We start from the raw sequence: 11275 nt of genomic DNA, 5'->3' as shown, positions 1-11275 counted from the left end.
ACAAAAAGACGGGTGGTTGGTTGGTTGGGCAACCGATTATTGATTGTACGAGTATTCGTACTTTTCACTGGCAAGGAAGCTGCGACACCTGCCACGCAATTTCGTAGGGCCGGCAGGTCAAAGTAAATACTGTGCTCCCCTCCCCTCCAGCCCTCTTTCTCCAGCCCTCTTTTTTTTTTTTCTCTGTTCCGCTCATCCATCCACCCACCACCCACCTCTTCCCTCTGCCTACCCCCCCCTTCACTTTCCCTTCCACAGCTTCTACGACACTCATTCCGGAGACGGTCCTTACTTGTTGCATTTCACGAATCTGTCGACAACGACGAACAACCATTCCATTTCAGTTGTTCCTGCAACCCTCTGCGGTCGCAGACCTATACTATCACCACCATTAAGCCCAATCGTTTCTCCCCCGTCTCAATGTCGGACGTCTACATGGAGCGCGAGCTTGTCCCGGTCAAAGTTAGACGCTACAGATGGCCCGAACTCCTGCTTGCGGTCCTTCTGTTGATTCTGTTCATGTGCGGAGCAATTGTTCTGGGATCGTTCGCCTACTTCACGGCAATACAGCGAAGGCTATTCATTATGGTCCCGTGGTGAGTTTGGCTCCATTCCCCGCCCATCTCCCGCGTAGTGCAGCTGCTAATGGAGGAGTATGTAGGTACTATTACTTCCTCCTAGCCATCTCGACTCTTACCATACTCCTCGTTTTCTCCGTTGTCGCCTTGTACTATGTCCACCTGCTGCTTCCGATCATCGTCATGATCTCCTCGTTCATCATGTTCGTGCTTTGGTTGACGGGATTGATTAAGGCCAGTATCGAACTATGGGGTCCTCTCGGTAGTATTAATGATAATTGCGTACGATACGTTTACAATGACCAGTTTTGGGGTGGACGCAATTTGGATACCCTCGCTAGGATACAACAAGAGGGTGTTTGCAATTTGTGGAAGACTACTTTTGCGTTGGAAATGATTTCCACGTAAGCTCCCTTCCCCCACCCCCTCATCTAAATGTGATCCTAAATTCGAGACTAATTAATTTAATAGGTTCGTGTTCCTGTGGTTGATCCTCATGAGCTGGCAAGTCATAAGTCGTGCCCGAAGAGGGTACTAATCAAATTGCATGACAGGATTGTATCCTTCGCATTTCTTGCATTGGAAAAGGTGTTCCATGTAAATTGGATTTCCTTATCTGCTTCTTTTTGTCCATTTTATGGAAGTGATTTCTTCCTTTTCACTGTCACGAAACTTTATACCCCCGGGAGTGGCGTGATCCTTAATGATGTTTGATACCTGATGTTCTCTGGCGTTTTGTTTTTTATTTGGGCCTTAATGAATTTGCAGGTGATGGGATGTGGTCAACGATGATGTGGGCACTGGGTGGTCTTTTCTGGATGGAAATTTGGAGGGATTGGGGGGCTTTGAAACTCGTGGGGAGTTGATGTAGGGATATGGACTATGTATTTTTTAGAATATCAGTATATAGAACGAGAGGGAGTTGGTTTTTGTTATCAATCAAGGTTGCGTTTGAGAATGTGGAGTAAATTCCCCTCCCCAAAGCGGTCTCCCCATCATGGAATTAAGACTTTCATCAAAAGTCACTCGTGGACTTACCACGCTATGATCCCCCCGTTCGTTCCCTAGTTTCAGGACCTTCTGGTGCGTATTGTCTCCCCATCCTCGGCTCATAAAAGTATTGCTCCTGTCACTCAATAGTGACCTAGCCAATGGAATTTATGGCGCCGAGGAGTTTATCGATCTCCTCCAGTGGTGACACTATCGCCCCATTCAGGTCGAGCGTGAGGTCCTGAATACGGTAGACGAAGGGACAACCCCTGGCCCAAACATTTTTCAGTCAAAGAGCCTCATCGACACCCACGGCGCCACTCCTCTTTGCCAATTTCCGGATAGAAGGGGATGCTTTTACACGTTAGCCATCGCGGGAGTCGTGATCCCAATTTTTCCCGGGGGTATCCTACAGAGCGAAAAATTTGGGTCCGACGTTCTTGGGTGGTGCGGCTCATATTCGTTTGTTTCAGGGTCTAGGTGAAGAAAAAAGGGTTTACCCCGAGCCACACTGAATACAAGGAGAAGGATCTCATAAGCTATTATGATACTCGAGTCAATTCCGGCAAAGTGAATAAAAAAGTCCATGATATGTCTTGCTCGCTTCTCTTCCTCTCCCATGCTCCATTGCTCCACACACTCTCTCATCACGAAGCGGGGAATCTCCAAGGGCTGGACACGCAGTTAATATCTTTCCGACACGTATGACGGCGCGATTGCGCGTTCACTCTCACGCGCACTATTCCCACTTAAACTGGCTGCATAAACTCGACTGTGACCATGATAACTAATGCAATGATAATTAATGTTTGACTTGATATGATATTTAAATAATACATCTCCCTTACCAAGCAAAAAAATACCAGCCCACAGGACCGTTACCATCCGAGTACAAGTATGTACGTACTGTACTGTACTGTACTGTACTGTACAGCACAGCGCAGTACTCCTTCCGTTGATGCACTCTCTTGTTGCAGCGGCTGCTGGAGGTGGTAATGATTTTTATGGCTGCTAAGTGATGGAGGTCGGCTATGATCGTGCGCAGATGTGGTCGTGAGAAAGGTACGTTGTGGTTCAATTCTGCTATGGAGGTTGCTAGCTAGACGTTCACTTTATAGTGAACACTCTGCTCGTACATGTGAGCCCTAAATCCCTGCTATGCCCTATACCTCCATACGTGCCCTAATATGCTTCCTCCAGTGCAACATTCTACTATTGGGATTATTATACCATCACGAAGGTCGAACGCAGGGCATCATGGGGACAATGTGACGAACTGAGATTTTGGTGGTGTGACGAGGGCACGGCGGTGAGATGCACAATTTATTATTATCCTTGTTGAACTTGCGAGGGGGGAGGAGGAAGAAGAGGAGACTTGTGGGATAGGTGTACTGTACAGTACTAGTACAGTACCGGTACTCCAGTAACTTATGGGTGTGTAGGCATGGATGGATCAACCACAAGCTGCTTACTTGTAAATGGGCAACACCAACTTCCCTGCCATACTGGAACTTCCGAGACCGTCGCATACCGGTACTTGTACAGTACTACTCACACTCACACCACACTCTGCGCGACGACCAAGCGATCAATATGGGCATCTTCCTCAGTCCCTTCGGGCTCCACCCTCGGGAGAAAGAGATAATTTCAGATGTGGTCGTACCAATATCTTCCGCGCCGCGCTACGTGCCCGCAAAGCGCCCGTCTCGAGTCTCCTCCCCCCTCGAGTTCCCCCTCATTGCTGATACCCTAGAATATAACATTGAAACCCTCCGCGCCGCGATCGCCCCCCCCGCAGGAACCGCACACATGGACAGCACGCCCTACACGCGCAAATCCCGTGTCATAAATCTTGCGATTCAGGACATTGGAATGGGGCCGTATACATGGCATCTCTTTGCGCTCTGCGGCTTCGGCTGGTTCGCGGATAATATGTGGCTGCAGGGACTAGCGCTGATATTAACCAGCATACAGCGGGAATTCGGCATTGAGGATAGTCGGATTGGGTATACCACCTGCGCACTCTTTGCAGGGTTATGCTGTGGAGCTGTGGGGTGGGGTGTCTTTAGTGATATCTGGGGCAGGAAGGTTGCTGTCTGTTTACCCCATCCTCCTCCTTGTTCTCGCCTTGTGCCTCCTTACCTTGAGAACTCGAATAGAAGATACGGTAGGTGTGCAAGGGCGCTGGAATTCCCCTTCTCGGCTACATGAGGGAGAAATGTCTCAAACTCAGCCCTCAGCTGAGACGAAACCAGAGGGATCTACACGGTGCCTTACCAAGAGAGGGAACCACAACGCCCAAACACGTTTATCTTCTATTCGAGCCTTTACGGTACTGTACTCGTACTGTACCGGATGCTGAGATTGTGATACCATAGTTCAATTCCACTCTGGCTATAGCCGCAATCTTCGGACTTGCGGTCGGCGGTGCGGGTTCTTGGGCTACCACCGCCGTGCTTTTCACTTGTATCGGAACCGGAGTTGGTGGGAATCTGCCTGTCGATGGAGCGCTCTTTCTGGAGTTTTTACCAGAAAGGAACGGGAACCTGTTGGCGGGGCTGTCGATTTGGTGGCCTTTCGGACAGCTTGTTGGTTCTCTGGTGGCGTGGGGACTCCTGCCAAAGTATAGCTGCACGGCGGAGGTTGCGGATGCGGGGCACTGCAAGAAGGAGGATAACATGGGGTGGAGGTATCTGATGATTACCTTGGGGAGCTTGACGACGGTTATGGTTTGTCATCTCCTCGAGGTATATACCGGGGAAGCTGGATATTGTATTAATGATAGAATGGGAAGCGGGATAGTTCATAGCAAGATTTTTCACCTTCCACCTCTACGAATCGCCGAAGTTTTATATCTCCCGCGGGAGGGATGAAGAAGCGGTAGCTGTTGTGCACGGGATTGCCCACAGGAACAAGACAAAGACCTGGCTAACTTTGGAACTCCTCCGGGAGTTATCCCGAGCCGACAATGATCCCGATGAAATTGAGAATCATTCCTCTCTCACTGCCTCTCCCTCCGCGATGAGGGAAACCCCAAAGCTGTCAGCAATGCAACTCGTAAAGCTTAAAACGGAGAGATTCACCCTCAAACGGATCCACCCACTCTTCGAAGATAGGAAACTGGGCTTGACCACGGTGCTTGTGTGGTTCTGCTGGGCGACCATAGGAATGGGGTATCCGCTGTTCAATGCCTTCTTGCCGATTTACTTGACGAAGAACGGGGCTGGAGGGGTAAAGCCAAATAGTATAGTGTATGTCATGGGCTATCGTTCCTTATACCAGACTCTAGTGTGCTGTGGGGAGTATCATAATTGATGATATCAGGTACCGCAACTACGCAATAACAAGCATGGCCGGAGTCCCCGGTTCCCTCGTTGCGATGGTATCCGCCCTCTGTCTCCCTCCCCTCCCCTTTCCCTCTCCTCTTCTGTCTAACACGGAGAAAAAAAAGTACACAATCGACACCCCCTACCTCGGCCGAAAACGCACCCTTAGCATCTCCACCCTCCTCTCTGGCATCTTCCTCTTCCTCTTCACCATCTCCGCGGAGGACACCTATCAGCTAACCTTCGCCTGCCTGGAAGCCTTCTTTCAGAACATCATGTACGGCACCCTCTACACCTTTACCCCCGAGCTCTTCCCGGCGCCCGTGCGTGGTACGGGTGTCGGACTGGCCAGTTTCATCAATAGGATCGCAGGGCTGTGCGGTCCCATCATCGCTGCTAATACTATTGGCCGCAATCCTAATGTACCAGTTTATGTTGCGGGAGGATTGATATTGGCTGCTGGAGTGGCGGTTTTGGGGGTGCCGGTTGAGACGAGAGGAAGGGAGAAGTTGTGATCCTGGAAGGGGAGGGGAGGATGAAATTGCTGAGTGCTTGCTGAATTAATTCTCACATTTCGAATTTCTTTATAATCGGTTTCCCAATGCGTTATCATACCAGGAGGACTTAAACAGTCCAAGTTAAGAAAACATAAAGCTTTGATTGGGGGGGGAAACCCAACTTCTTGCGTGGTTGGATGGACAGGGGGTTTCCATCCTGTAACTATTTCTCATGTATATACCTACATATTTCACGGGGTGCCCGGGGATGCTGGCTGTGTAGGATAGATATTCGGAGTGAGTTATGTAATAAGTTAGTGTGTGCGAGGTGTTTGCCTATCATATGTAGGTACTTTAGGTGACGAAGGGCGTCAGCGAGTGATGACGAGTGACAGCGCATGGCGTATCAATGTTTAGATAGCCATTTCAGTACTCGAGATACGGTATGATAGTTCTACAATAGGACCATACAAGTATCCATAAAGTGTTTTCCTATGATGCTGTAGCCCCCATGTTCAATTCATTTTCTACAACTACTATTTTTTTGTCACAATACCACGTTAAGAAAATTAAAACAATTAATCATAAAAATTAATTTATCACACAAATGTATGATATTGAAAAAAGTAGTTGCAGCTAATGAATTGAATATGGGCCTCCAAAAACAGTTTGTTATAATTTATAATTTAACTCTTTGACCTAGAATTATAAGGTGCAAATTTTTAGACGTATTGCATCATAGTGGGAGGTATCTTACTTTTTGATATGTCATACTGGTAATACTCAATCCATTCTCTTCAAGTTCTGCTTTTCCTACTGTATTTCTGATGGCTTGTCCTACCTTCTGTACCATACAGCCCCCTTCCAGACCCTTCATAGAGCCTACCAATAAGCGTTTCAGCTTGTGATGCATTGCATTCTAGCTAATTCGAGGTGACATTGTGGAAGAGCATATCGTAAAAGAAATTACAAAAGAGATAACTATTTTCAAGAGAGAAAAATTGGTTTCGCCCAGTCCTAAACTTGAACCAGGAACTGCTAGTGTGTCAGGTTGGTGTAGTTCCAGTTCTGCAAAGGAAAGTAGGTACTTGATACAATATAAAGCATGACAATTTAAGAGGTTGAAGCTGTTCTTATTTATAAGGCACAGTCCTATGAAATGTTTCTAAGTTAGGATTAGGAAGGAAGAAGTCTACTATTCTACCACAATACCAAACCTCTCTCTACTTCTATTTCAGGGGAAATTTGATCAATTTTTTGATAACATTATAATATAGAACCAACTATACCACAAAACTTGATTTCTTTATCAGCTTATGTTAAGACTTAATGCTATTTGTTATTATTGTATTAGTTAAATGTGGTTCTCTATATCCTAAACCAACTTACATACAAGTATTATGCAAGATATTTTTGTACAAGAGTTGCCTAGTAAATTTGAGGAGAGTGGCCAGCAGAGCAAGAGTACAGAACAGTAATACATTATTCTCTCAGTGATCTTAGAAATACCAACAGTGTATTGTGAGTGAAAAAGGTTAAATTTGTTTTCTGAAAAAAGAAATAATTAGAGTACTCATGCCAAGGTTGTGGCTGCTAGCTACAATCCATGGTTGCTCGCTCTCTCGCGACCTTGGGTACTCCTCCAGAGTGCCTGACAGTTCAACATGACTTTATAGCTCAACATGACTTTGTGGCTTACCATTGTAATTTTTGTGGCTCAATATGACTTTGTGGCTTCTGAAGTAATTTTGTAGCTTAATCAAATTTCACAGCATAATCATACTATCATCACTCAAAATAGTATTATAATTAAAAATAATTTTGTAAATTATTCAGACTTCTTGTCAGTTTATATTTCTTAAATTATCACTAATAGACAATTATCTCTTTCACCATCAACTATGGCTCCTGCAACCTCCTTTGTTCTTGCAAGTCAATGTGTTGACCCCTATGCTGATATTGAAATCCGAATCCAGGCTGCTATTACCTCTATTCGCAGCAGTCAAGAACAGTATCCAAAGGTAGCAGCAATTGCACGCAAATTTGAAGTACCTGTATCACGACTCCGAGCTTGTCTGAAGGGTGTTCAATCAAAACAAGAATGAGCTGGCCCAAACTGTGTCCTTTCAGTTGATCAAGAACTTGCTGTCTGCCAATATCTAGATTGCCTAGATGCAATTGGAACCAGTACACACCTTCAAATGATTACAGGTTGTGCAAATGCTATATTACAATACTCCCATAGTGGTCCACCTCCACCACCAGCTCCTAATGTTAGTGACTACTGGGCCCATCAGTTCCTCGATGGCCATCCTGAATACTTCATATGTAAGCAAAAAACTATCGATATTGATATAAAAAACGCTCATCAATCCCTGGATATACGAGTATGGTTTGAGAAATATCAGGCAATATGTCAGCAGCATGATATTCAGACTCAAGACAAATACAACGTCGATGAAACTGGATTCCAGATTGGCGTTAGAAGGGATTAATAGATAATAACCAGGTATCCAAATCGTGAGTGTTATTTGAGAAGCTCTATGTCACGAACGTGGCTTGGCATGAAAGAGGCTTTCACGTGACACATGGTTATGAGTCACAGGTATATTATTGTTTTACACATATGACTCATTTGGGTTATATGATTTGTTATGTGTGGGATTTGTGATGCTTTCACACATGGCTCAAATATGAGTCATGGGACGTGAGCCTGGCGAGTATGCCTTGCGAGTGTGCCTTTTGGGCAAGCCTTGCACATATGATGTATGTTTCGCACATGACCTCATTATGAGGTCATGGGTTTTGCGCATATGACTCTGTAGAGTCATATGACTTATTTATTGCGTTATGATTGGTTTATGAGTTTTGTACATGACCTCGCTATAAGGTCATGGGTTTTGAGCATGGGATCACTTTGGTCACATGGCTAGTTTGTTATGATTTGGTTTCGCACATGTGACCACTTTAGGTCACATGACTATGGGCGGGAAGAATACTATATAAGGAGGCCGATGCGGCCGAGGAAGATAGGTTCTTCACGCTTTGTTCTAAGTACTTTTCCTACTTATTACTTTAATGAATATAAAACACCTTTACGATTATTATCTTTACTGCAATGTTATCATTATGTGAAGAAAAGTTCTTCACAGAGACAAGTTAGAGAAAGCTTACGATAGGTGTTTCCGATAGAAGACAAAGGTCTTGTACTATTGGTAATGTAGGCAGAGGTATAGAGGTATCGTAAGACGAAGAAAGAAGAAGACAGAAAAGAGAAGTATCATTCCCCATCGCCAAGAATTAACTGTTCAAAGGCGGATCATTACATTACAAAGCATTACCTAGTGCGAGGCCAAATGATACAAGATGGCAGCCTTTAATCCAGACAGGGAAGGAGATATTGACATCAACGATCAAAACCTTAACCTAGGAGGATTCAGCGATGCCCTAGATCATGTCTCGGCAGAACCCTTGAGAGCAGCAAGCCCAGTAACTTCAGAGAAAGGATCACCAGTTGATAGCTCTCCTGCAGGAACTCCACGATCCGAGAGAATGTCGGGATTAGCAGAACCTGGGCCACCGGCCCCAGCCCCTCTGGCACCAGGAACTAGCATACTTGGAATGACTGAAATTCACTTTCAGGCATTTCTCGCAGCAACACGAAACACAGGATAAGGAAACATCCAACGACCGAAAGCAAAGGAGCCTGACACATACGAAGGAGCTGAAGACAAGCTACGAATATCCTTAGCGTAATGTGAAGGATATTTTGCTGTTAAGGGATATGGAGATCACTATGATGAGATCAAGATTCCATACGTGGAATCTCTACTCAGAGGACTCGCAGTGCAATGGATTATGTCTTTCCAAAATGGAAGGAAGCAGAGAGAATGGGTCATATACGAAGAGTTCAAGGGGACACTCTTGGAACGATTCGGAGACACCAACGCCTAAGAAACAGCAAGACGAAAGCTGGAAAAACTCCAACAAGGAAAACAAACATTCTCGGCGTACTGGAATGAATGCCGACTATTGGAATACAAAGCCGAGTTTGATGATGCTACTCTCTACATCATCCTTCTGAGAAACTGCAGCGAGAGACTCCGAGAGGCATGGGGAATCTCCGACCTGCGCTATACAACAGCAGAACGATTTGCAAAATGGGCGATTGATAAGGAAAGCAAACTAAACATGGTTCAAAGCAACTCAGAAAACACTATAGCCCACAGGGTGGTCCAATCATCCAGGAATGTGGATGGAACCTTCAAACCGCAAGCAGCTTGAGGAGAAAGTCGAGCATTACCACCAGGCGAGCCAATGGAGTTAGACAAATCAAGAGCAAGGCCTGCTCTGAACTTGTCTAAGGAAGAATATGCCAGAAGAATGAATGGGAAACTCTGCCTAAGGTGTGGAAAAGCAGGACATCGGATACAAGAATGCAGAAGCCGACCCGACAGTGGATATCAAGGGACCAGAGCTGCTGGAAATAATCGTTTCCAAAATCAAAAAAGGAGCAACATTCACGAAATGATTGCAGAAGATTCACCGGTGGAAAACAATGAGGGTCCTCAGTAAACGGTAGTCTGGGAGACCTAAGATGTGGACCTGGAAAACTCATCAAGTTAGTGAACTACTATACGGCACTACATATACAAAGAGGAGAAGAAGACAGAGATTATGTGATGATCAAGATGAAGATATACAATGAAGAAAACGAAGAAACAACAATATATGCAATGCTCGACTCTGGGGCTACTGAAGACTTCATCGACAAAGAAATCTGCGACAAATACGGCCTCCATACCAACCAAGCAAAGAAAGTAAGACAAGTCTAGCCCGTGGATGGAAAGCCAAGCACTATGGGTCCTATAACCCATACGGTGACAGTACCTATGGACATTGACAGCCATAGGGAAATGGTAACCTTTCAGGTAGCAGATCTTAAAAACCATGAGATAGTCCTAGGGATGCCATGGTTATGAAAGCATAATCTGACGATCGATTGGAACAAGAACAAGATGACCTTTACAAGTGAACTATGTGCGACATGATGTCTCAAAAGTTCACCTGTGGTTTACTCGACACTAATACGAGAAAGCTGAAGAAGAAACTTTGCATGCAAAGTTCGCGGAGTTGTGGCAAGATAAGAGAGTCCGGATACAAAGACTGGACCAAGAGGCAAAAGTGCCTACTAAGGGTTCCAAAGGAGCAGTAGGACATGACCTATATGCCAACGAAGGAATCAAGATACCTGCCAATGGGCAGGCAATGATAGCAACAGGAATAGCCATCGGACTACCAGAAGGCACCTATGGACGAATAGCACCCCGCAGTTGTCTAGCAGTCAAACATCCACTCATGACCATGGCAGGGGTAATCGACGTCGACTATACAGGTGAAATCAAAGTGATCCTGGCTAACCTGGCTCAAGAGGACTTCTAAGTCCAAAAAGGCGATTGAATCGCACAGTTGATAATCGAAAAAATCAACAATGAGGATCTGCACGAAGTAGATCAACTGGAAGAAACCACAAGAGGAGAAAAGGGATTTGGAAGCATGGACCAAAACCAGCCCAATACAACAAAAAGAATCGAGATCAAAGAGATCACAGCACAAGCCTTTGGAAGGTACTATCGAAGAGAAGATACAACAGGAATTCTCAAATGGACATACGAAGACGAAAAAGCAGTCCTAGTGAAAATCAACATCAGCACGGAGCTAGCAATCCAGGATAAGAAATAGCAAAGCAAAAAGGGATGGAAAGAATTGGTTCCAAAGGAATACCATCAATTCACGAACCTATTCCAAGAAGAGGAAGCTACCGAGCTACCACCTCGAAGACCAGGAATCGATCACGGAATTCAGCTGGACAAAGATGAAAAAA

At 45.3% G+C, this 11275-nt stretch overlaps 2 protein-coding genes; both read left to right on the top strand.

Moving 5' to 3' along the window:
- The first annotated feature begins 218 nt into the window (after positions 1 to 218).
- On the top strand, positions 219 to 1547 carry GSTUM_00006288001 (uncharacterized protein). XM_002838459.2 has 3 exons: positions 219 to 596; positions 662 to 982; positions 1050 to 1547. Exons 1-3 carry the CDS (start codon positions 421 to 423, stop codon positions 1114 to 1116), a joined length of 564 nt encoding a protein of 187 aa, XP_002838505.1. The 5' UTR covers positions 219 to 420; the 3' UTR covers positions 1117 to 1547.
- A 1528-nt stretch (positions 1548 to 3075) lies between these two features.
- GSTUM_00006287001 (uncharacterized protein) lies at positions 3076 to 5743 on the top strand. XM_002838458.2 has 5 exons: positions 3076 to 3662; positions 3947 to 4297; positions 4371 to 4819; positions 4893 to 4950; positions 5020 to 5743. The coding sequence occupies exons 1-5, from the start codon at positions 3162 to 3164 to the stop codon at positions 5407 to 5409; spliced, it is 1749 nt and encodes a 582-aa protein (XP_002838504.1). The 5' UTR covers positions 3076 to 3161; the 3' UTR covers positions 5410 to 5743.
- The last annotated feature ends 5532 nt before the right edge of the window (positions 5744 to 11275 follow it).

The sequence above is a fragment of the Tuber melanosporum genome, assembly GCF_000151645.1.
Source record: "Tuber melanosporum whole genome shotgun sequence assembly, scaffold_25, strain Mel28".
Classification (NCBI taxonomy): domain Eukaryota; kingdom Fungi; phylum Ascomycota; class Pezizomycetes; order Pezizales; family Tuberaceae; genus Tuber; species Tuber melanosporum.
The sequence above is the reverse complement of the archived record's forward strand: the minus strand, read 5'-3'. Positions and strand labels throughout refer to the sequence as shown.